General features: G+C 45.6%; 1 protein-coding gene across 2 annotated transcripts in view; it reads right to left on the reverse strand.

The window, feature by feature from the left end:
* LOC115125309 (LHFPL tetraspan subfamily member 6 protein) overlaps nucleotides 1-26,657 on the reverse strand; it is a 183,181-nt gene extending 156,524 nt beyond the window's left edge. The window contains exons 1-2 of one of the 2 annotated variants that reach the window (XM_065024169.1): nucleotides 26,333-26,647; nucleotides 8,242-8,787 (exon numbers count right to left, since the gene is read on the reverse strand). In XM_065024169.1, the coding sequence (XP_064880241.1) occupies nucleotides 8,242-8,626 (385 nt within the window). In that variant the 5' untranslated portion in view covers nucleotides 8,627-8,787; nucleotides 26,333-26,647. Of the gene's footprint in view, nucleotides 1-8,241; nucleotides 8,788-26,332 lie in introns of both variants that reach the window. The other variant, XM_029654810.2, reaches the window with a different exon arrangement.
* Nucleotides 26,658-27,500: the final 843 nt, after the last annotated feature.

Here is a 27,500-nt window from a genome sequence, read left to right on the forward strand (position 1 = left end):
ATCAGCTGGGATTGGAGCGAAGCTTCTCCCGTCTCGAGAGGCTGAAGAGCTACTCTCGGAAACACTATGGGACAAGAGAGACTGAGGAACCTCGCAGTCCTGTCAATAGAGAGGAGAATTCTTAAACCGCTGTAGAAAAATCTTCACTGGTACGAGAAGGCCATCGACCAGTTTGCCAACCAGACTATGAGAAGAATGGACTTCATCTTTAAAATAAGGCTTTAACATGCTTTTCCCCATTATAATAAAGTTTACATTAAATTAATTGTTACTGAAATGATGTTGCCGATTATGTAATGAATTGATATTCATTTAAATTTTGTTGTCAACAGTAATTCCCCCACTCTCCACCCATGGCCCTCTGAAGAAGTGAACAGCCCCGTGACCTCCAAAGAACTGAACAACACTGTGACCTCTGAAGAACTGAACAGCCCCGTGACCTCTGCTGTCTGTTATTCCCCATTTCCCAATCAAAAACACAAACACGCTCACATTATCTGGGCTCCACATGTGGCTCAGCGGTCTAATGCACAGCATCTCAGTACTAGGCCCTGGTTTGATTCCAGGCTGTATCATAACCGGCCGTGATTTTGAGTCCCATAGGGGAGGCGCACACCTGACCCAGCGTCGTCCGGGTTTGCCCGTCATTGTAAATAAGAATTTGTTCTTAACTTTATTATTTATTTATTTATTTTACTTGTATTTACCCTGCCACCTCTACACTCTAACCACTAGGCTACCCTGCCACCTCTAACCACTAGGCTACCCTGCCACCTCTACACTCTAACCACTAGGCTACCCTGCCACCTCTACACTCTAACCACTAGGCTACCCTGCCACCTCTACACTCTAACCACTAGGCTACCCTGCCACCTCTACACTCTAACCACTAGGCTGCCCTGCCACCTCTACACTCTAACCACTAGGCTACCCTGCTACCTCTACACTCTAACCACTAGACTACCCTGCCACCTCTACACTCTAACCACTAGGCTACCCTGCCACCTCTACACTCTAACCACTAGGCTACCCTGCCACCTCTACACTCTAACCACTAGGCTACCCTGCCACCTCTACACTCTACCCAATAGGCTACCCTGCCACCACTACACTCTAACCACTAGGCTACTAGGCCTAGTTAAATAAAGGTTAAATAATACACAATAATAAAATGTGATTTTACTCCTTGCTTGGACTAACTCATTCTTAGCTCTTTTCCTGTCCTGCCCTTTAGTGGAGGAGTTGAGCTCTTCTTTAACATCATCTATCTATGATGAACCCCTGTCCTGCACTGAAGTCTCTGAACACCTCAACCCCTGAAGTATCTGAACACCTCAACCCCTGAAGTCTCTGAACACCTCAACCCCAGTCCTGCACTGAAGTCTCTGAAAACCTCAACCCCTGAAGTCTCTCTCTGAACACCTCAACCCCTGAAGTCTCTGAACACCTCAACCCCTGAAGTTTCTGAACACCTCAACCCCTGTCCTGCACTGAAGTCTCTGAACACCTCAACCCCTGAAGTCTCTGAACACCTCAACCCCAGTCCTGCACTGAAGTCTCTGAACACCTCAACCCCTGAAGTCTCTGAACACCTCAACCCCTGAAGTCTCTGAACACCTCAACCCCTGGAGTCTCTGAACACCTCGACTCCTGGAGTCTCGGAACACCTCAACCCCTGGAGTCTCTGAACACCTCAACCCCTGGAGTCTCTCTCTGAACACCTCAACCCCTGAAGTCTCTGAACACCTCAACCCCTGTCCTGCACTGAAGTCTCTGAACACCTCAACCCCTGGAGTATCTGAACCCCTCAACCACTGAAGTCTCTGAACACCTCAACCCCTGAAGTCTCTGAACACCTCTACTCCTGTACTGCACTGAAGTCTCTGAACACCTCAACCCCTGTCCTGCACTGAAGTCTCTGAACACATCAACCCCTGGAGTCTCTGAACCCCTCAACCACTGAAGTCTCTGAACACCTCAACCCCTGAAGTCTCTGAACACCTCTTCTCCTGTCCTGCACTGAAGTCTCTGAACACCTCAACCACTGAAGTCTCTGAACACCTCTACTCCTGTACTGGAGTCTCTGAACACCTCAACCCCTGTCCTGTATTGGAGTCTCTGAACACCTCAACCCCTGTCCTGTACTGGAGTCTCTGAACACCTCTACTCCTGTACTGAAGTCTCTGAACACCTCAACCACTGGAGTCTCTGAACACCTCAACCCCTGGAGTCTCTGAACACCTCGACTCCTGGAGTCTCTGAACACCTCAACCCCTGGAGTCTCTGAACACCTCAACCCCTGGAGTCTCTCTCTGAACACCTCAACCCCTGAAGTCTCTGAACACCTCAACCCCTGAAGTCTCTGAACACCTCAACCCCAGTCCTGCACTGAAGTCTCTGAACACCTCAACCCCTGAAGTCTCTCTCTGAACACCTCAACCCCTGAAGTCTCTGAACACCTCAACCCCTGAAGTCTCTGAACACCTCAACCCCTGAAGTCTCTGAACACCTCAACCCCTGTCCTGCACTGAAGTCTCTGAACACCTCAACCCCTGGAGTCTCTGAACCCCTCAACCACTGAAGTCTCTGAACACCTCAACCCCTGAAGTCTCTGAACACCTCTTCTCCTGTCCTGCACTGAAGTCTCTGAACACCTCAACCACTGAAGTCTCTGAACACCTCTACTCCTGTACTTAAGTCTCTGAACACCTCTACTCCTGTCCTGTACTGAAGTCTCTGAACACCTCAACCCCTGTCCCGTACTGAAGTCTCTGAACACCTCTACTCCTGTACTGGAGTCTCTGAACACCTCTACTCCTGTACTGAAGTCTCTGAACATCTCAACCCCTGTCCTGTACTGGAGTCTCTGAACACCTCAACCCCTGTCCTGTACTGAAGTCTCTGAACACCTCTACTCCTGTACTGAAGTCTCTGAACAGCTCTACTCCTGTACTGAAGTCTCTGAACACCTCAACCCCTGTCCTGTACTGAAGTCTCTGAACACCTCTACTCCTGTACTGAAGTCTCTGAACAGCTCTACTCCTGTACTGAAGTCTCTGAACACCTCAACCCCTGTCCTGTACTGGAGTCTCTGAACACCTCAACCCCTGTCCTGTACTGAAGTCTCTGAACACCTCTACTCTTGTCCTGTACTGGAGTCTCTGAACACCTCAACCCCTGTCCTGTACTGAAGTCTCTGAACACCTCTACTCTTGTCCTGTACTGGAGTCTCTGAACACCTCTACTCTTGTCCTGTACTGGAGTCTCTGAACACCTCAACCCCTGTCCTGTACTGAAGTCTCTGAACACCTCAACCCCTGTCCTGTACTGGAGTCTCTGAACACCTCAACCCCTGTCCTGTACTGGAGTCTCTGAACACCTCTACTCCTGTACTGGAGTCTCTGAACACCTCATCCCCTGTCCTGTATTGGAGTCTCTGAACACCTCAACCCCTGTCCTGTACTGGAGTCTCTGAACACCTCTACTCCTGTACTGAAGTCTCTGAACACCTCAACCACTGAAATCTCTGAACACCTCTACTCATGCCTTATACTCTCATCCAATCACTGCTGCCCTTCCCAACACTCTTAGCAGCCCTCTCATTCCCATTCCCCATATTATTATTGTTTTACTATAAATGTCTTTATTAAACGTTTTGGGGTTAAAATAATTTGTCATTGATGTTTTTTTTCGATTTCGCTTTTTTATACCCCGGGTCTTCCATCCTCCTGAATTCGCTTTGTCGTTATACCCCGGGTCTTCCATCCTCCTGAATGTTTCACGTCACCAGCCTCCACGTACGTAAAAAATATGTTTCCAAATAAATAAAATAAATAAATAAATAATAAATAAATTAAAGCCCCTTCAATTGAATTGAAAATTCAAATTGAACTCCAAAGCCACATCATGAGGCAGGAAGTGAGTTTGGAATAACATTACAATGCTTTTCAGAGTGGTCACAGCCATCAATAACAGGTTCTCGCTCTAAATTCAATTCAATTCAAGCTTTATTGGCAACATGTGTTTACACCGCCAGAGCAAGTGAACTAGATAATAAACAAAAGTGAAAATAAACAACAAAAATGATCACTCACAAAAGACATTTCAAATGTCATATTATGTATATTTTCAGTGTTGTAACGATGTGCAAATAGTTAAAGTACAAAAGGAAAAAACAAATAAACATAAATATGGGTTGTATTTACAATGGTGTTTGTTCTTCACTGGTTGCCCTTTTCTTGTGGCAACAGGTCACACATCTTGCTGCTGTGATGTCACACTGTGGAATTTCACCCAGTAGATATGGGAGGTTATCAGAATTGGATTTGTTTTCTAATTATTTGTGGGTCTGTGTTTAATCTGAGGGAAATATGTGTCTCTAATATGTGTCATATATTTGGCAGGAGGTTTAAGAAGTGCTGCTCAGTTTCCACCTCATATTGTGGGCAGTGAGCACATAGCCTGTCTTCTCTTGAGAGCCATGTCTGCCTACGGCGGCCTTTCTCAATTACAAGGCTATGCTCACTTAGTCTGTAAATAGTCAAAGCTTTCCTTCAGTTTGGGTCAGTCACAGTGGTCAGGTATTCTGCCACTGTGTCCTCTCTGTTTAGGATTAGTTTGCCTTTGGCCTAGATTTTTGTTTATTCTTTCCAATGTGTCAAGTAATTCTCTTTTTGTTTTCTCATGATTTGATTGGGTTTAATTGTGTTGCTGTCCTGGGGCTCTGTAGGGTGTGTTTTTGTTTGTGAACAGAGCCCCAGGACCAGCCAGGTTTATTTCTCTGTAGGTAATGGCTTTGTTATGGAAGGTTTGGGAATCGCTTCCTTTTAGGTGGTCGTAGAATTTAACGGCTCTTTTCTGGATTTTGATAATTAGTGGCTATCGGCCTGATTCTGCTCTGCATGCATTATTTGGTGTTTAATGTCGTACACGGAGGATATTTATGCAGAGTCTCAATTTGGTGTTTGTCGCATTTTGTGAATTCTTGGTTGGTGAGCGGACCCCAGACCTCCCAACCATAAAGGGAAATGGGTTCTATAATGGATTCAAATATTTTTTGGCCAGATCCTAATTGGTATGTCGAATTGTATGTTTCTTTTGATGTACGTATCGTTTGTTTGTGTGCTCCAGGGCAACGGTGTCTAGATGGAATTTGTATTTGTCGTCCCGGCAACTGGACCTTTTTTGGAACACCATTATTTTGGTCTTACTGAGATTTACTGTCAGGGCCCAGGTCTGTCAGGGCCCAGGTCTGTCAGGGCCCAGGTCTGTCAGGGCCCAGGTCTGTCAGGGCCCAGGTCTGTCAGAATCTGTGCAGAAGATCTAGGTGCTCCTTGTTGCTCAAGGTTGGGGACAGACACACCAGATTCTAGTAGGGTGAGGCTGGGTGCTTCAAACTGTTCTAGTGCCAATTTGCAGATATATACAGTTGAAGTCGGAGGTTTACCTACACTTAGGTTGGAGTCATTAAAACTCATTTTTCAACAACTCCACAAATTTCTTGTTAAACAAACTATAGTTTTGGCAAGTCGGTTAGGACATCTACTTTGTGCATGACACAAGTTATTTTTCCAACAACTGTTTACAGACAGATTAATTCACTGTTTGGAGGGAAAAGGGGAGGCTTGCTAGCCGATGAACACCATCCCAACCGTGAAGCATGGGGGTGGCAGCATCATGTTGTGGGGGTGCTTTGCTACAGGAAGGACTGGTGCACTTCACAGAATAGATGACATCACGAGGATGGTAAAATTATGTGTATATTTTGAAGCAACATCTCAAGACATCAGTCAGGAAGTTAAAGCTTGGTCGCTAATGGGTCTTCCAAATTGACAATGACCCCCAAGCATACTTCCAAAGTTGTGGCAAAATGGCTTAAGGACAACAAAGTCAAGGTATTGGAGTGGCCGTCACAAACCTCAACCTCAAACATTTGTGGGCAGAACAGAAAAAGCGTGTGTGAGCAAGGATGCCTAACAAACCTGACTCAGTTACAACACCTCTGACACGAGGAATGAGCCACAATTCACCAAACTTGTTGTGGGAAGCTTGTGGAAGACTACCCAAAACGTTTGACCCACGTTAAACAATTTAAAGGCAATGCTACCAAATACTAATTGAGTGTATGTAAACTTCTGACCCACTGGGAATGTGATGAAATAAATCAAATCTGAAATAAATCATACTATTATTCTGACATTTCACATTCTTAAAATAAAGTGGTGATTCTAACTGACCTAAAACAGGGAATTTTTACTAGGATAAAATGTCGAGAATTGTGAAAAACTGAGTTTAAATGTATTTGGCTAAGGTGTATGTAAACTTCCGATTTCAACTGTAATTGGAGAATCCAGTATGTTCTGGTAGTCTTTAATAGTTGATTCTAAGAGTTGATCATATATATGTTTTTGTTGTCTGTTCAGGGCCAAAAGGATTGGAGAAGTGGTTTCCCCATACATCTCTGTTTTGGATAGTTAACACTTCGTGTTGTTTTTTGTTTAGTGTTTTCCAATTCTCCGAGAAGTGGTTAGAGTCTATGGATTCTTCAATTGCATTGAGCTGATTTCTGACGTGCTGTTCCTTCTTTTTCCATAGTGTATTTCTGTATTGTTTTAGTGATTCACAATAGTGAAGGCGTAGACTCAGGTTTTCTGGGTCTCTATGTCTTTGGTTGGATAGGTTTCTCAATTTCTTTCTTTGGTTTTTGCATTCTTCATCAAACCATTTGTCGTTGTTGTGAATTTTCTTAGGTTTTCTGATTTGATAGCGAAGTTGAGAGGAATGAAGTACTGGTTTATACACTACCGTTCAAAAGTTTGAGGTCACTTAGAAATGTCCTTGTTTTTCAAAGAAAAGCACATTTCCTGTCCATTAATACAACGTCAAATTAGTCAGAAATACAGTGTTGACATTGTTAATGTTGTAAATGACTATTGTAGCTGGAAACGGCTGATTTTTAATGGAATATCTACATAGGCGTACAGAGTCCCATTATCAGCAACCATCACTCCTGTGTTCCAATGGCACGTTGTGTTAGCTAATCCAAGTTTTTAATTTTAAAAGGCTAATTGAGCATTAGAAAAGCCTTCTGCAATTATGTTAGCACAGCTGAAAACCGTTGTTCTGATTAAAGAAGCAATAAAATTGGCCTTCTTTAAACTAGTTGAGTATCTGGAGCATCAGCAATTGTGGGTTCGATTACAGGCTCAAAATGGCCAGAAACAAATAACTTTCTTCTGAAACTCGTCAGTCTATTCTTGTTCTGAGAAATGAAGGCTATTCCATGCGAGAAACTGCCAAGAAACTGAAGATCTCGTACAGCTCTGTCTACTACTCCCTTCACAGAACAGAGCAAACTGGCTCTAACCAGAATATAAAGAGGAGTGGGAGTCCCCGGTGCACAACTGAGCAAGAGGACAAGTACATTATAGTGTCTAGTTTGAGAAACAGATGCCTCACAAGTCTTCAACTGGCAGCTTCATTAAATAGTACCTGTAAAACACCAGTCTCAATGTCAACAGCGGACTCCGGGATGCTGGCCTTCTAGGCAGAGTTACAAAGAAATATCTCAGACTGGCCAATAAAAATAAAAGTTTAAGATGGGAAAAAGAACACAGACACTGGACAGAGGAACTCTGCCTAGAAGGCCAGCATCCAGGAGTCACCTCTTCACTGTTGACGTTGAGACTGGACAGAGGAACTCTGCCTAGAAGGCCAGCATCCAGGAGTCACCTCTTCACTGTTGATGTTGAGACTGGACAGAGGAACTCTGCCTAGAAGGCCAGCATCCAGGAGTCGCCTCTCCACATCTGCATTGCTTTCCGTTTAGGGTTTTTGTATGAACACTTAGTGTCGTCTGCTGATGTCAGAGGGCTTTACTACAGGGCTTTACTACAGGGCTTTACTACAGGGCTTTACTACAAATGCAAAGAGGAAAGAGTATAACTGTTCAGTTGAACCACTGAATCACAACAGTCTGTGATGGAGAGTTGAGGGACCTCTGGGGTCAACTGAAGGTAGAGAGCTAGTCTCGGGTAACCAGACATCACACCTTAAACATTCTGGGGTTTTGGGCTAGTACAGAACCCGACGCCATTCACTCTAGGTTCTAATGTAACCAGACATCAGGCTGTTAGTGGACTAACTCACTGTGAGAGAAAATAAAAGTTTGTAATAGAGCCTTAAGGTGGTAGAGAACCTTTAGCCCTTACGGAGTAAACAGTAGGGAACAGACTGCCTCACCTCCAACAAACTGTATCCCTCCAGCCACGCGTCCTATGGTCCTGGAGATGAGGTCAGAGATGCAACATCCCATGAGGGCTGTGAGGGCCACCAGGAGCAGCAGACCACAGCCCACGCCCGTCACCACCGTACAGATCCTCCACTCCAGACTAGGTATCCCCTGGAAGGAAGCATAACGGCCACACTGCTCCAGTATCACTGTGGCCTGGCTCTCCTCGTCGCGCACCGGGTACGAGCACCGCCGGAAGGTGCCGAACGAGACCGGCTTGTCCATCTGGGAACCGAGCAGCCAGTAAGGCATGAAGAAGCCGACACAGGAGGCCGCAGCGCAGAGCAGGGAGAGGAGGGTCCAGATTACACCGGCACAGGTCAGGCTAGAGGCCATGGCGATTGATGGGTAAAAAGTTCACTATTATATAACTAGAAGACTAGAAGTTGCCAGAATAGACAAAAAAAAGGAGATGTAGCTTTTGTTGTGCTCTTGACTCCACCACAGACTACCAGCATGTCTCTGTCTCTCCCCTCGTACTGACTGACTTCTGTCCCCTGCAGAGAGAGAGAGAGAAAGAGAGATGGAGAGAGAGCGAGAGAGAGAGAGAGAGAGAGAGAGAGAGAGAGAAAGAAAGAGAGAGAGAGAGGGAGAGAGAGAGACAGAGAGAGAGAGAGAGAGCGAGAGAGAGCGACAGAGAGAGAAAGAGCGAGAGAGAGAAAGAGCGAGAGAGAGATGGAGAGAGCGTGAGAGAGAGTAGACTGTAAAAAATAGAGACTCAAAACATCATGATTGTGTAATGAAACCATTAAAAGCAGTGCACCTAATCTGAGATCTGGTGTTTGAAGGGTGTTTGAATGTAAACCCAATGTAAGTGATATGTTACACAGAAAACGTTTACTGAACAAAAATATTAACGCAACATGCAACAATTTCTACAATTATACTGAGTTACAGTTCATACAATCAGTCAATTAAAATAAATTCATTAGGGCCTAATCTATGGATTTCACATGACTGAGCAGGGGTGCAGCCATTGGTGGGCCTTGGAGGGCATAGGCCCACCCACTTGGCAGCAAGGCCAACCACTGGAGAGCCCAGCCCAGCACTTTTACTTGAGTCATTTTCTATTTCTATTTCCTATTTACTTTAACTCAAGTATGACAATTGGATCATACTTTTCACCACTGCACTATATAGCCACTGCCATTTTAGCACTGCCATTTTAGCCTTTAGCCTGTAGCTTAGGCCCTTTTAGCCTTTAGCCTCTAGCTTCGGCCCTTTTAGCCTTTAGCCTCTAGCTTCGGCCCTTTTATGTATATATATATATATAATATGCATTTAGCATATTCCTGTTGATATGTTTAATCATTGTACAGTATATTCATATTACAATGTATTAATATTAAATCAGTTATCTAACGGTACTGTGATTCAATACATCTGAACAACCTTCCATGTACAGTCATGACTCAGGTCAGAGACATCAGCATAATGGATAAGCTGGTGGATCGCATCGAACTCTGGGCTGAAGTTTTGTATGAGTGCTACTGCTAACATTAGTGCTACTGCTAACATTAGTGCTACTGCTAACATTAGTGCTACTGCTAACATTAGCAGTCATTGCCTGTATTCCACCCCCCCCCCCCCCCCCATGAATTTGAAATATAATGCCATATGTTCCTTGCCTTTCAAGAATGTGAATATGATAAATACCTTACAGATCTTTGAACTGTCTTGGTTTATCAATATAAAAATGTGAATGGCCTGTTAATGCTTTGTTGTCATTCGATCATTTGAAGATAAAGCATTTGAAGCTTCAAAATCATATCTTGAAGAAAAAAAAAAGTTTTTGTATTGATTAATTACTATCCAGGGACAAACTTAGTAATTTTGTATTTTCACAAAAAAAAAAAAAAAAAAAAAATTCTGTATCCTTTTTTTAAAAAGCATAGATCTGTAGATTAGACCGTTTTGGATTTGTCCAATGAGGAGCTTACCAGAACACCATATTAGAGCCGGGAACATACAAAAAGAGGGACTTCAATTTAACAGTGTTTAGAACAAGGGTATCTACTTCTTCTTCTATTTTGGAAACACCAAAATAGTGTTTTCAAACCTTTTTTTCCTGGTTAGTGCTCTCAGTCTTCTGCACAACTCTTGATTAAGTGGTGTTACAACACACCATGTTATATTCCAGAACTCCTTAGGATGACCTTTTCTCAAATCTGTCTCATAACCAATATTCCCTGTAAGATACGCATGGGCGCGCAGCTCCCCTGGGACTGCTGTGCAGAAGAAATATGAGCCCACATAGAGAAGCACGGGATTGAACTTAACCCAACTTTCTAGAGTTTTCCCCCCTTTAGTTAACACTGTCAACATGTCCCTTCACTGTGGGAATTGTGAATGAATCAACGCAAATATTAGCCACTTTCAATGCAACATACCGAAACAAAACGAACTTTGCAAGACTTAGTATGCAAAACAAACTATGCAAGACTTAGTATGCAAAACAAACTATGCAAGACTTAGTATGCAAAACAAACTATGCAAGACTTAGTATGCAAAACAAACTATGCAAGAGTTTTGTTTTGTTGTAGGCACAACGCATCAGAGTAGGATTCTATTGCCTTGACACACACGACTCTACACAGACCAGTGCGGCATAACCAATCAGAGATGCAATAGGACTATATGCAAATAGACCATTGCCATATATGGATGTGTGCCATTCACTGTGAACTGGACTGTGTTCACAGCATGAGCGGTCGTGAGTAGATGAGCTTTTGTTTTGAGATCAAACTGAGAGCTGCATGTAGCGGCGTGTCCACATTTGTTTATATCCTTTGCTAGTTAGTGAGTTATTAGCCCAGTTATAAACCATTTGTGGTCAGCAGTGGGTGACTGATTGCTTCCTACAAGCACAAGACATCTTTGAAAAGTGAGTCAGGTAAAGAGTTTTTTTTTTTTATTATTAAAAGGGGCAGTGTAAGCTAAGTAATCAATAAACAGAGTTTTGTCTGATTATCTGTAATAATGGCATGGGAATAATAATGCATTTAATTTTTGTAGCCTTCGTAGGTTTTTGGATAAACAGGTTAATGTCAAGGCCTGCATGATTTGTTTTCTTCTTCAAAAGTCTCATGGAATGTAGGTCTACATTGAACACTTTGGCTGCTACTGTAGTCTGAATGATAGAACAGCTATTTCCATGTTAAAATGTAGGGTTCACATCCTTGTAAATTCTGGATAATCTTGCTTTGGTCCAGTGGACCTGATGAATGAGTTTGCATTGAATGAGGCCGTGTCGAGCGCAAATAGAAGAGCTATGTACCTGACTGATCCAAATCAGTCAGGTTTGCATTGAATGAGGCCGTGTCGAGCGCAAATAGAAGAGCTATGTACCTGACTGATCCAAATCAGTCAGGTTTCAAGACTAGTCATTCAACTGAGACTGCTCTTCTCTGTATCACGGAGGCGCTCCGCACTGCTAAAGCTAACTCTCTCTCCTCTGCTCTCATCCTTCTAGACCTATCGGCTGCCTTCGATACTGTGAACCATCAGATCCTCCTCTCCACCCTCTCCGAGTTGGGCATCTCCGGCGCGGCCCACGCTTGGATTGCGTCCTACCTGACAGGTCGCTCCTACCAGGTGGCGTGGCGAGAATCCGTCTCCACACCACGTGCTCTCACCACTGGTGTCCCCCAGGGCTCTGTTCTAGGCCCTCTCCTATTCTCGCTATACACCAAGTCACTTGGCTCTGTCATAACCTCACATGGTCTCTCCTATCATTGCTATGCAGACGACACACAATTAATCTTCTCCTTTCCCCTTTTGATGACCAGGTGGCGAATCGCATCTCTGCATGTCTGGCAGACATATCCGTGTGGATGACGGATCACCACCTCAAGCTGAACCTCGGCAAGACGGAGCTGCTCTTCCTCCCGGGGAAGGACTGCCCGTTCCATGATCTCGCCATCACGGTTGACAACTCCATTGTGTCCTCCTCCCAGAGCGCTAAGAACCTTGGCGTGATCCTGGACAACACCCTGTCGTTCTCAACTAACATCAAGGCGGTGGCCCGTTCCTGTAGGTTCATGCTCTACAACATCCGCAGAGTACGACCCTGCCTCACACAGGAAGCGGCGCAGGTCCTAATCCAGGCACTTGTCATCTCCCGTCTGGATTACTGCAACTCGCTGTTGGCTGGGCTCCCTGCCTGTGCCATTAAACCCCTACAACTCATCCAGAACGCCGCAGCCCGTCTGGTGTTCAACCTTCCCAAGTTCTCTCACGTCACCCCGCTCCTCCGCTCCCTCCACTGGCTTCCAGTTGAAGCTCGCATCCGCTACAAGACCATGGTGCTTGCCTACGGAGCTGTGAGGGGAACGGCACCTCAGTACCTCCAGGCTCTGATCAGGCCCTACACCCAAACAAGGGCACTGCGTTCATCCACCTCTGGCCTGCTCGCCTCCCTACCACTGAGGAAGTACAGTTCCCGCTCAGCCCAGTCAAAACTGTTCGCTGCTCTGGCCCCCCAATGGTGGAACAAACTCCCTCACGACGCCAGGACAGCGGAGTCAATCACCACCTTCCGGAGACACCTGAAACCCCACCTCTTTAAGGAATACCTAGGATAGGATAAAGTAATCCCTCTCACCCCCCCCCCTGAAAAGATTTAGATGCACTACTGTTCCACTGGAGGTCATAAGGTGAATGCACCAATTTGTAAGTCGCTCTGGATAAGAGCGTCTGCTAAATGACTTAAATGTAAATGTAATGTACCCTTTTGAGTGGCCTCTTCCCATAGTTAATCAGATATTTCCTCACCCAGATTCTCCTCCCATGGAGGATTTAATATTGTTTAATGAGATGACTTATAGTGAGCAAATTCGACTATAGATTATTGACAAGGTGCCTTTCAGAGTAGGAAGTGGGGTAAGAAATGTGTCGAACCGTGTTTCATCAGGAAGGGTGAAGAATCCTGGATCTATGCTGCGGATGTAACTCCGAACTAGTAAGAAACTAAAAATAATGATGTCTGGGGAGACCAAATTTAGCTGATAATTGTTCAAACGTACTAAATATATTGTTAGTATACAGATCACTGAATCTTTTAATAGTGAGACTAGACCATGTTGCGAATGCACCATCAACCATAGATGGGGGGGAAAAGCTGGGTTTGAGGCCACCGGATCCAAAGTTGATGTTGTCTGAAACCCAAAGTGGTGACGAAATTGATTCCAGATCAATGTTGTTTTGACACATATACTTTTGGTGAAGGAGGAGTAAGGGCCTGTAACGGAGGAGTGAGCGAGGGATGACAATGATGCCGATATAGACTAGGCAGCCTACATCTCTAGCCAAATTGGGGATGGGAAAATCTCTCTGCTCTGCAACCAGTAGTGAATGATCCTAAGGTTAGCGGCCCAATAATAGATTCTGAAATCTGGGGGGCGCTGTTGGAAGCCAAGGATGTAGAATGCGTTTCCCTATCGCTCCTGAGTTAGTGACCAAATGTTTAACCTTGCAAAATTGTATATATTTCTGATTGGTGAGATCCATAAACAATTCAGATCAAGTCTGAAACTGTAACTTAAAGTGAGTACAATCTCAGTGTTCACAGTAACCGCACGTTGGAAGATGCACAGAATTATCATAACGTTCGAGTTTGCGCTCAGCAGACCTGAAAATTGTTGAGTGGCACATTTTTTTTTTGAGTGAACATTGCTCATAACTCCTTAAACCCACGTTTCAAAACTGCAGCAAAGCTAAAGTTTTATCTCCTTACAGTTGGTGGCAGCTCAGTTGCCACTATTTTACGTGTTACAGAACACTTCATTTTAACAGTGCAGGCTAGAACCTCATCATGCATTCATGCCAAGTTCACATGCTAGTCGGAACTTGGAAACTCTGAAATGTACAACTTGCTTACTGGTTGAACACGGCACGTGTATAACTACAGCCAGTTTCAAGGAGCGGGACACTAATCTGGACGTTTATAAGAAATCCCGCTACGACCTCTGATGAGCCATCAAACAGTCAAAACATCAATACAGGATTAAGATTGAATTCTACTACGATGGCTCTGACACTAGTCGGATGTGGCAGGGCTTGCAAACCATCAAGAATTACAAAGGGAAACCCAGCCGCGAGCTGTCCAGTGATACGAACCTACCAGGTGAGCTAAATTCCACCTGCTCACTTCGAGGCAAGCAACACTGAACCATGCATGAGAGCACCAGCTGTTCTGGACGACTGTGTGATCAAACTCTACGTAGCCGATGTGAGTAAGATCTCAAAACAAGTTAACATTCACAAGGCCATGGGGCCAGATGAATTACCAGGACGCGTTCTTAGCAATGCACTGACCAGCTGGCGCTGTCTTCAATTACATTTTCAACCTCTCCTTGACCCAGTCTGTAATAGCCCTGTTTCAAGCAGACCACCATAGTCCCTGTGCCAAGAACGCCAAAGTAACCTGTCTATATATTGCCCTGTAGCACTCACATCTGTAGCCATGAAGTGCTTTGAAAGGCTGGTCATGGCTCACATCAACACCATTATCCCAGACACCCAGGACCCACTCTAATTCGCATACCGCCTCAACAGATCCACAGATTGAGCAATCTGTACTTCTCTCCACAATGCCCTCCCCCACTTGGACAAAAGGAACACGTATGTGAGAATGCTGTTTATTTATTATAGCTCAGCGTTCAACACCATAGTGCCCACCAAGCTCATCACTAAGCACGGGACCCTGGGACTTGCTGACAGGCCACCCCAAGGCGGTGAGGGTTGGCAACAGCACATCCGCCACGCTGACACTCAGCATGGATAAGATGGCAGAGCTGAGGGCGAGCGAGCGCCTTGCCGGTTCCTTCTCAACTTGCTTTTTTATGGCTATATTTTGTTAATTTTTTACTTTGTTTGCTCAGAATATTCGTGCAAAAATTTCCTACGACCGACAAACAGTTCTGGAAGCTACACACTTATCTCTTAGCACCCCAGAGCTGAAATATTGGAACATTCACTCCTTTGTTTCACGCACAGCGGTCATTTCCTGTTGCTCCTGGTCGAGATGACCTAAGGCAGCGCCGGCGACGAAGATGAGGAATCAAAGGGGGTGAAAAGACAGCCTCCTCTTCCTAGTAACCTGATAGTTTATTTTCCATTGATGAGACATTAACCAATGAGCTTCAATCGCAGAAGGCCATCAGGGAATGTGGTTTTACGGACCATACGCTCAACCAGAAGGTCGACTCTGCTATTCAACCAGAAGGATTCTCAATATTCCAAATGGATTGCACGGTGGCTTCTGGTAAGAGTCTGGGGGAACAATTCCTGGTGTACCGAATTTGAAAACATTGCGACACTGAGGTCTGTCCAACGCTGGTCCGACCAAGCTGACTCCACACTCCAAGACTGCTTCCATCACGTGGACTGGGACATGTTTCGTATTGCGTCAGATAACAATATTGACGAATACGCTGATTCGGTGTGCGAGTTCATTAGAACATGCGTTGAAGATGTCGTTCCCATAGCAACGATTAAAACATTCCCTAACCAGAAACCGTGGATTGATGGCAGCATTCGCGTGAAACTGAAAGCGCGAACCACTGCTTTTAATCAGGGCAAGGTGCCTGGTAACATGACCGAATACAAACAGTGCAGCTATTCCCTCCGCAAGGCTATCAAACAAGCTAAGCGTCAGTACAGAGACAAAGTAGAATCTCAATTCAACGGCTCAGACACAAGAGGCATGTGGCAGGGTCTACAGTCAATCACGGACTACAAGAAGAAACCCAGCCCAGTCACGGACCAGGATGTCTTGCTCCCAGGCAGACTAAATAATTTTTTTGCCCGCTTTGAGGACAATACAGTGCCACTGACATGGCCTGCAACGAAAACATGCGGTCTCTCCTTCACTGCAGCCGAGGTGAGTAAGACATTTAAACGTGTTAACCCTCGCAAGGCTGCAGGCCCAGACGGCATCCCCAGCCGCGCCCTCAGAGCATGCGCAGACCAGCTGGTCGGTGTGTTTAAGGATATATTCAATCAATCCCTATACCAGTCTGCTGTTCCCACATGCTTCAAGAGGGCCACCATTGTTCCTGTTCCCAAGAAAGCTAAGGTAACTGAGCTAAACGACTACCGCCCCGTAGCACTCACTTCCGTCATCATGAAGTGCTTTGAGAGACTAGTCAAGGACCATCTCACCTCCACCCTACCTGACACCCTAGACCCACTCCAATTTGCTTACCGCCCCAAATAGGTCAACAGACGATGCAATCTCAACCACACTGCACACTGCCCTAACCCATCTGGACAAGAGGAATACCTATGTGAGAATGCTGTTCATCGACTACAGCTCGGCATTCAACACCATAGTACCCTCCAAGCTCGTCATCAAGCTCGAGACCCTGGGTCTCGACCCCGCCCTGTGCAACTGGGTACTGGACTTCCTGACGGGCTGCCCCCAGGTGGTGAGGGTAGGCAACAACATCTCCTCCCCGCTGATCCTCAACACGGGGGCCCCACAAGGGTGCGTTCTGAGCCCTCTCCTGTACTCCCTGTTCACCCACGACTGCGTGGCCACGCACGCCTCCAACTCAATCATCAAGTTTGCGTACGACACAACAGTGGTAGGCTTGATTACCAACAACGACGAGACGGCCTACAGGGAGGAGGTGAGGGCCCTCGGAGTGTGGTGTCAGGAAAATAACCTCACACTCAACGTCAACAAAACTAAGGAGATGATTGTGGACTTCAGGAAACAGCAGAGGGAACACCCCCCTATCCACATTGATGGAACAGTAGTGGAGAGGGTAGCAAGTTTTAAGTTCCTCGGCATACACATCACAGACAAACTGAATTGGTCCACTCACACAGACAGCATCGTGAAGAAGGCGCAGCAGCGCCTCTTCAACCTCAGGAGGCTGAAGAAATTCGGCTTGTCACCAAAAGCACTCACAAACTTCTACAGATGCACAATCGAGAGCATCCTGGCGGGCTGTATCACCGCCTGGTACGGCAACTGCTCCGCCCTCAACCGTAAGGCTCTCCAGAGGGTAGTGAGGTCTGCACAACGCATCACCGGGGCAAACTACCTGCCCTCCAGGACACCTACACCACCCGATGTTACAGGAAGGCCATAAAGATCATCAAGGACATCAACCACCCGAGCCACTGCCTGTTCACCCCGCTATCATCCAGAAGGCGAGGTCAGTACAGGTGCATCAAAGCTGGGACCGAGAGACTGAAAAACAGCTTCTATCTCAAGGCCATCAGACTGTTAAACAGCCACCACTAACATTGAGTGGCTGCTGCCAACACACTGACATTGACACTGACTCAACTCCAGCCACTTTAATAATGGGAATTGATGGGAAATGATGTAAATATATCACTAGCCACTTTAAACAATGCTACCTTATATAATGTTACTTACCCTACATTATTCATCTCATATGTATACGTATATACTGTACTCTATATCATCGACTGCATCCTTATGTAATACATGTATCACTAGCCACTTTAACTATGCCACTTTGTTTACTTTGTCTACATACTCATCTCATATGTATATACTGTACTCGATACCATCTACTGTATGCTGCCCTGTACCATCACTCATTCATATATCCTTATGTACATATTCTTTATCCCCTTAAACTGTGTATAAGACAGTAGTTTTGGAATTGTTAGTTAGATTACTTGTTGGTTATTACTGCATTGTCGGAACTAGAAGCACAAGCATTTCGCTACACTCGCATTAACATCTGCTAACCGTGTGTATGTGACAAATACAATTTGATTTGATTTGATTTGAGCTCCTGTTCACCCGACCTGGAGTTTTGACGCTAAAATGCAGACCCCGCTATATGCCGAGGGAATGCACTTGTGTTATTATCACAGCAAGGCGGCTCTTAGCGAACTGTACAAGATCATTGGAAAAAAATTCTCTCACCAGGAAAGCAGTCTTTATTGTTGCGGTGACTTTAACCAAGCCTGTCTAAAACTATTTTTCCCAAAATATCACCAACATGTAGGATTCAGAGAGCTTGACAATGTATACACAAATATCTGTGACATGCCCCTGCATCTGCCAATCAGATCATGTCTCTCTGTTCTTAATCCCCGCCTACAAGCAGCAACTCAAGAGAAAGGCACCAACACAAGGAATAGTGAGGCGCTGGACAGAGGAGGCAGACTCAATGCTGCAGGACTGTTTTGAGAATACTGAGTGGAATACGTTCAAACTCATCCACCCAGGACTCATCCATCAACATTGTGGAATATACATAGTCAGTTTCAGGCTTCAATAGGAAATGTGTTGATGATGTTGTACCCACAATAATAATCCAGACATACCACCAACCATAGCCGTACCGTACTGCAGCAGTAACAATGTCGGCAGAATGAACCCAGATGACTCGTACAAGGCAAGCAGGTATAAGCTCTGCAAATTCAAAAAGACAATACAGACTCAAACTTGAATTGATGTTCGACAACTCAAAGACTTGCGTTGCAAGGACTACAGACTATCACAAGACTACAAAGGCAAATCCAGCTGTGCGGTGCCCACCGAAGCCTCCCTCCCCAGACGAGCGTAACACATTCTATGCTCGCTTCGAAGGCAGACAATACAGAACCATTCAGGAAGACTCTCGCTGTTCCGGACGACCAGGTGCTTTCAGTCTCCGAGGCTGACGAGAGGAAAACTCTCAAATAGAGTGAATACTCACAAATCCGTCGGCCCAGATAGCATCCTTGGCCGCATCTTTAGAGTGTGTGCTGAACATCTTCGATCTGTCCCTGTTCCAGGCTGTAGTCCCCACCTGCTTTAAGGAGACCACCATTGTCCCAGTGCCCCAAAAAAACATGGTGACATGCCCATATGACTATCGCCCCGTCGCGTTAACCTCGGTCATCCTGCAGTGCTTACAGAGGCTGGTCATGGCCTAAGGCCAGAATGCCAGACACCCTGGACCCACTCCAATATGCCTACCGCTCCAACAGATCCACAGAAGATCCCATTTCCATCGCTGGTCACACGGCCGTAACAAGAGGGACACGAGGGACACCTATGTGAGAATGCTGTTCATTGACTACAATTCAGCCTTCAACACTATTGTTCTCTCCAAGTTCGACAGCAAGCTCAGAGCCCTGGGTCTGGACACCACCCTCTGCAACTGGATACTGGACTTCCTGATGGGTAGGCCACAGGCTGTGAGGATTGGCAACAACACCTCACATTGACCCTTAACACAGGTGCCCCCCAGGGGTGTGTCCTCAGTCCTCTGCTATACTCCCTGTTCACCCACGACTGCGTAGATTTGCATGACACCACCTCCATCATCAAGTTTGATGACGACACCAAGGTTATATGCCTAATAACGAACAACGACGAGTCAGCCTATAGGGAGGAGGTAAGTGAACTGGCATTGTGGTGTCGTGACAACTACCTCTCCCCTCAACGTCAGCAAAATAAAGGAGTTGATTGTTGACCTCAGGAAGCAGAGGATGCCCCTAATCCACATCAACGGGACTACAGTAGAGAGAGTCACAAGTTAAGTTCCTTGGCGTCCACATGGACCAACAACACAACCACTCTTGTCGAAAGGGCGCAACAGCGTCTCTACTTCCTAAGGCATGCCACCCTGGGTCCGCCATGCCGCCCCGGGGTTCTCTCCAAATACTACCACTGCAACATCGAGAGCCTCCTGACCCGTTGCATCACGGCCTGGTACAGGAATTGCTCCATCCACAAATGCAAGGCCCTCCAACAGGTGGTAAAAACAGCCCAGTACATCACTGGGACCGTGGTCTGACCCACCCAGTGCCTGAGGATGGTATGCAGCATCATCGATTACCCCATACACCCCATTCCATGAGCTATTCTCTCCCTTACAGTCGGGCAGACGGTATCGGAGCATGATGTCTGACAGGTTCAACAGGTTCAAAGACAGTTTCTATCTACAAGTTATCAGACTGCTGAACACTTGAACCGGACTTACCACCTGCTCTGATTCTCTGCACCTTAGCACACATGCACTCACTCATGCACACACACACACACACACACACACACACACACACACACACACACACACACACACACACACACACACACACATAATCATTCATGCTACACACACAACACAACTGCTGTATCACGTATAATCCCTCTCCGGCGCTCGAGGTCACCAGGCCGCTCATTATTACGCACATCTGTCACCAGCACCTCATCAGACTCACCTGGACTCCATCACCTAACTGATTACCTTCCCTAAATCTGTCACTCCCTTTGGTTCTTTCCTGCCTCCTCCCTATATCTGTCACTCCCTTTGGTTCTTCCTGCCTCCTCCCTATATCTGTCACTCCATTTGGTTCTTTCTGCCTCCTCCCTATATCTGTCCCTCCCTTTGGTTCTTTCTGCCTCCTCCCTATATCTGTCACTCCCTTTGGTTCTTCCTGCCTCCTCCCTAAATCTGTCACTCCCTTTGGTTCTTTCCTGCCTCCTCCCAATATCTGTCACTCCCTTTGGTTCTTTCCTGCCTCCTCCCTATATCTGTCACTCCGTTTGGTTCTTTCCTGCCTCCTCCCAATATCTGTCACTCCCTTTGGTTCTTTCCTGCCTCCTCCCTATATCTGTCACTCCCTTTGGTTCTTTCCTGCCTCCTCCCTATATCTGTCACTCCCTTTGGTTCTTCCTGCCTCCTCCCTAAATCTGTCACTCCCTTTGGTTCTTTCCTGCCTCCTCCCAATATCTGTCACTCCCTTTGGTTCTTTCCTGCCTCCTCCCTATATCTGTCACTCCCTTTGGTTCTTTCTGCCTCCTCCCTATATCTGTCAATCCCTTTGGTTCTTTCTGCCTCCTCCCTATATCTGTCACTCCCTTTGGTTCTTCCCTGCCTCCTCCCTATATCTGTTACTCCCTTTGGTTCTTCCTGCCTCCTCCCTATATCTGTCACTCCCTTTGGTTCTTTCCTGCCTCCTCCCTATATCTGTCACTCCCGTTGGTTCTTTCCTGCCTCCTCCCAATATCTGTCCCTCCCTTTGGTTCTTTCTGCCTCCTCCCTATATCTGTCACTCCCTTTGGTTCTTCCTGCCTCCTCCCTAAATCTGTCACTCCCTTTGGTTCTTTCCTGCCTCCTCCCTATATCTGTCACTCCCTTTGGTTCTTTCCTGCCTCCTCCCTATATCTGTCACTCCCTTTGGTTCTTCCTGCCTCCTCCCTATATCTGTCACTCCCTTTGGTTCTTCCTGCCTCCTCCCTATATCTGTCCCTCCCTTTGCTTCTTCCTGCCTCCTCCCTATATCTGTCACTCCCTTTGGTTCTTCCTGCCTCCTCCCTATATCTGTCATTCCCTTTGGTTCTTTCTGCCTCCTCCCAATATCTGTCACTCCCTTTGGTTCTTTCCTGCCTCCTCCCTATATCTGTCACTCCCTTTGGTTCTTTCCTGCCTCCTCCCTATATCTGTCATTCCCTTTGGTTCTTTCCTGCCTCCTCCCTATATCTGTCACTCCCTTTGGTTCTTTCTGCCGCCTCCCTATATCTGTCACTCCCTTTGGTTCTTTCCTGCCTCCTCCCTATATCTGTCACTCCCTTTGTTTCTTTCCTGCCTCCTCCCTATATCTGTCACTCCCTTTGGTTCTTTCCTGCCTCCTCCCTATATCTGTCACTCCCTTTGGTTCTTTCTGCCGCCTCCCTATATCTGTCACTCCCTTTGGTTCTTTCCTGCCTCCTCCCTATATCTGTCACTCCCTTTGGTTCTTTCCTGCCTCCTCCCTATATCTGTCACTCCCTTTGGTTCTTTCCTGCCTCCTCCCTATATCTGTCACTCCCTTTGGTTCTTCCTGCCTCCTCCCTATATCTGTCACTCCCTTTGGTTCGTCCTGCCTCCTCCCTATATCTGTCACTCCCTTTGGTTCTTTCTGCCTCCTCCCTATATCTGTCACTCCCTTTGGTTCTTTCCTGCCTCCTCCCTATATCTGTCCCTCCCTTTGGTTCTTTCTGCCTCCTCCCTATATCTGTCACTCCCTTTGGTTCTTTCTGCCTCCTCCCTATATCTGTCACTCCCTTTGCTTCTTCCTGCCTCCTCCCTATATCTGTCACTCCATTTGGTTCTTTCTGCCTCCTCCCTATATCTGTCACTCCCTTTGGTTCTTTCTGCCTCCTCCCTATATCTGTCACTCCCTTTGGTTCTTCCCTGCCTCCTCCCTATATCTGTCACTCCCTTTGGTTCTTTCCTGCCTCCTCCCTATAACTGTCACTCCCTTTGGTTCTTCCTGCCTCCTCCCTATATCTGTCACTCCCTTTGGTTCTTCCTGCCTCCTCCCTATATCTGTCACTCCCTTTGGTTCTTTCCTGCCTCCTCCCTATATCTGTCACTCCCTTTGGTTCTTCCTGCCTCCTCCCTATATCTGTCACTCCCTTTGGTTCTTTCCTGCCTCCTCCCTATATCTGTCACTCCCTTTGGTTCTTCCTGCCTCCTCCCTATATCTGTCACTCCATTTGGTTCTTTCTGCCTCCTCCCTATATCTGTCCCTCCCTTTGGTTCTTTCTGCCTCCTCCCTATATCTGTCACTCCCTTTGGTTCTTTCCTGCCTCCTCCCTATATCTGTCACTCCCTTTGGTTCTTTCCTGCCTCCTCCCTATATCTGTCACTCCCTTTGGTTCTTTCTGCCGCCTCCCTATATCTGTCACTCCATTTGGTTCTTTCTGCCTCCTCTCTATATCTGTCACTCCCTTTGGTTCTTTCCTGCCTCCTCCCTATATCTGTCACTCCCTTTGGTTCTTTCCTGCCTCCTCCCTATATCTGTCACTCCCTTTGGTTCTTTCTGCCGCCTCCCTATATCTGTCACTCCATTTGGTTCTTTCTGCCGCCTCCCTATATCTGTCACTCCCTTTGGTTCTTTCTGCCTCCTCCCTATATCTGTCCCTCCCTTTGGTTCTTTCTGCCTCCTCCCTATATCTGTCACTCCCTTTGGTTCTTTCCTGCCTCCTCCCTATATCTGTCACTCCCTTTGGTTCTTTCCTGCCTCCTCCCTATATCTGTCACTCCCTTTGGTTCTTTCTGCCGCCTCCCTATATCTGTCACTCCATTTGGTTCTTTCTGCCTCCTCTCTATATCTGTCACTCCCTTTGGTTCTTTCCTGCCTCCTCCCTATATCTGTCCCTCCCTTTGGTTCTTTCTGCCTCCTCCCTATATCTGTCACTCCCTTTGGTTCTTTCCTGCCTCCTCCCTATATCTGTCACTCCATTTGGTTCTTTCTGCCTCCTCTCTATATCTGTCACTCCCTTTGGTTCTTTCTGCCGCCTCCCTATATCTGTCACTCCATTTGGTTCTTTCTGCCTCCTCTCTATATCTGTCACTCCCTTTGGTTCTTTCCTCAGACGTTATTGTCTGTGTTTCTTGTTTTGCTCCTCGTATTATTTATTATTAAAGTCGCTCCCTGTACTTGATTCCCAACTCCCAGTGTACAAGTTACACGCTACTACCAGACTGTTATTATACTGCTCAATTTATACACTTGCCCCTCATCTCCCCACTTCCCTGATACACGTGTAAATATTGGGACTATAAATTATGCCTTCCTGTATTAAACTAATGCTAAAAATGTTTATTCTATTCTACTGAGACATTTACTTTATGTTCATATACTTAGTTTTATGATGACTTATTGTTGTTGCATTTTCGAGAAAGAACCTGCAAACAAGCATTTTGTTGTACAATGTATCCCGTAGATACGACTAATAAAACTGGAAACGCGGGGGCCCCTCAGGGGTGCGTGCTTAGTCCCCTCCTGTACTCCCTGTTCACCAACGACTGTGGCAGTGCACGACTCCAACACCATCAACCATCAAGTTTGGTTTCAACACAACGGTGATTGGCCTGATCACCGACAACGATGAGAAAGCCTACAAGGAGGAGGTCAGTGACATGGCAGTGTGGTGTTGCCAGGACAACAACCTCTCCCTCAACGTCAACAAGAGAAAGAAGCTGATGGTGGACAACAGGAAACAGGGGCTGTAGTGTAGCGGGTTGAGAGCTTCAAGTTCCTCAGTGTCACCATTCTTTTTGATTTATTTTTTAAGATCACGGATAATTACTAAAAATACATTTTTTTTTGTTGCCATATCTGTAACAATATTAGTTTTGGCTGACTACTAGGCACTTCCCTATCCAGGACCTCTATACCAGGCGGTGTCAGAGGAAGTCCCTAAAAAATGGTCAATGACTCCACCCACCCAAGTCATAGACTGTTCTCTCTGCTACCACACGGCAAACAGTACCGATGCACCAAGTCTGGAACCAACAGGACCCTGAAGAGCTTCTTCCCCCCAAGTTAAAAGACTGCTAAATAGCTAACCAATAGCTACCCGGACTATCTACATTGACCCGTTTTGCACGAAAACTCCTTTGACTGCTGTTCCTGTTTATTATCTATCCTGTTGCCTAGTCCCTTTATCCCTACCTATATGTACATATCTACCTTAATTACCTCGTACCCCTGCACATTGACTCGGTACGGATACAGTATATAGCCAAGTTATTACCTCGTACCCCTGCACATTGACTCAGTACTGGTACTGTATATAGCCAAGTTATTACCTCGTACCCCTACACATCGACTCAGTACTGGTACCCCATGTATATAGCCAAGTTATTACCTCGTACCCCTGCACATTGACTCAGTACTGGTACTGTATATAGCCAAGTTATTACCTCGTACCCCTACACATCGACTCAGAACTGGTACCCCATGTATATAGCCAAGTTATTACCTCGTACCCCTGCACATTGACTCAGTACTGGTACTGTATATAGCCAAGTTATTACCTCGTACCCCTGCACATCGACTCAGTACTGGTACCCCATGTATATAGCCAAGTTATTACCTCGTACCCCTGCACATCGACTCAGTACTGGTACCCCATGTATATAGCCAAGTTATTACCTCGTACCCCTGCACATCGACTCAGTACTGGTACCCCATGTATATAGCCAAGTTATTACCTCGTACCCCTGCACATCGACTCAGTACTGGTACCCCATGTATATAGCCAAGTTATTACCTCGTACCCCTGCACATCTACTCAGTACTGGTACCCCATGTATATAGCCAAGTTATTACCTCGTACCCCTGCACATCGACTCAGTACTGGTACCCCATGTATATAGCCAAGTAGTCGTTATTCATTGTGTATGTGTTCCTTGTGCTGTTATTTTTCTATTATTTCATTTTTTTTCATCTCTGCATTGTTGGGAAGGGCCTAAAGGTAAGCATTTCACTGTTAGTCTACACATGTTGTTTACGAAGCATGTGAAAAATAACATTTGATTTGATTTAGCAAGTCGGAAATGCCCGAGTTTTCTATCTCTGACTAGCATGTGAACGCGGCATCATTCACACGAGCAAACACTGTTCCAAATAAATATGAAAAAGAGGCAAAATCATATATGCTATTTACAAAATAAAATATGCAATGCATCTCACTTTATTCAAATCAATTCTCACACAACTTCAGCTGCTGCATGGGCAGAATTCTACCAAGCAGAGAGAAAGAGCACGCAAGACTGAGCGCATCAAAGACAGTTGAGAATGTAACACAAAGGGGATTCATCATTTTCTTCTTCTTCTATTCCTCCCATAATTCATTCACAAATGCCTATTAATATTGGTTTACGATCTCCAATTAATTTAGGTTTACAGTCTCCGGTGTAACGTAGCCAGCCTATTGGTTTGCAATGCTGGCTAGATGATGATGCTCTGGTGAAGAACCCGTAATAATCACGAATGGGCGATAACTGTTCCTTACATTTTTACGCACACGAATGTTATTTGCACTAGACTAGTAGATTATTAAAATTACTTTGATACGCTATTTATCAAGTATGGTCAACTACTCCGGAGTCCGTATGGTGGAATGCACAGAGAGTCCCGTGTAGGACGTGAAGAGGGGGACGGGGACAAGCCTGTGTGACAAAGCTGAACTCTACTCGGGTACAGAATAAACTATATACCAATCTAAGAATGTTTCCAAATACACGACAAAGTAACACAGAAAAAGACAACTTAGCCTACATGATGAACGACTTGGTTGTTAGATTAGTCTTCTGGTCTTTAATATCCCAATCGCGGAGAAAATCGAAAACTGAAACTAACTTCACAGATCGACAAAACAAAAAAAAATCCCTAAATAATTATCCCCAAAATAGGTAATGGTATCGGTAAAAAAAAAAAAAAGCTGTAACTTTCAGCGTTGATGAGAAATGTAGTAGTTGGCAATAGAGATCCCCAAATATGTTCTCTTGCTGTGAGCAGTGAAAGAGCAACGCTGCGAGTTGGAGCTGACGCCAGCCGCGGAAACACATTCAGACTGCTGTGAGCGGACAGTCTGTGAAACACGCTCTAGAGGGGAACATCAATCACACCAACGTCCACCCAGGGGCGGCCGTGCGGCTCCGAGTACAGCTGCCAGCGTGTAGTTCTACAAACCGGAAATGACTTAGCATTTTCTACCATAGTTCGTCGGCTATAGAGCTCGCCAGCGTGTAGTCCTAAAAACCGGAAATGATTTACCTGTGGTTCGTTCAGCCATTCATACCTGTAGACTAAGTTAATAGGGATTTTGGAATAAAGGCCTAAAATAAGGTCGGAGGTTAATTAACAGTCAGTTAACACATCCTTTAATAAGAATGACGCCTTTATGTGTTAAAAAATAATAAACACATATAATGTTTAAAATGGTCTGCTTATCAGCTTGAACAACAAAACGTAAGGATGGGATATTGTTCTGCTCAATGCTGCAACCACATCTCTATAGCTGGAAGGTGTTCGTGTTTAAAGGGTCCTGAATTATGTTGTCCATAGGACACTTTGGGTCCCGTCTGATAAGGTATACTAAGCCTGTTAGCGAGACATCAAAGGCATGCAACCTGAGGTGTAGTTTTATTTATTTACACGTTAGCACATTATTCAGTTTGTACTTGTTTTGATTAGGATAAATGCTTCAAAATTCCCAAAAATTGATGTTGACTGATGAAGATTATCTCATTAGAACAAAACGTATAAGATCTCCCAAGCCGGTGTTTTACTACAGACCTTATTTTCATAATTTAGCCAAAAAAGCCTACAAAAAGTTAATTATTTTCCCCATAGGCTTTGGTCTAGGAGCCATGGCGGAGTTAGTGCCTATAAAGATGTCATTATTATTGCTCTATATACCAAAGATGATCTATTATATTGACAC

The sequence above is a fragment of the Oncorhynchus nerka genome, linkage group LG11 (genome assembly GCF_034236695.1).
Source record: "Oncorhynchus nerka isolate Pitt River linkage group LG11, Oner_Uvic_2.0, whole genome shotgun sequence".
Lineage (NCBI taxonomy): Eukaryota > Metazoa > Chordata > Actinopteri > Salmoniformes > Salmonidae > Oncorhynchus > Oncorhynchus nerka.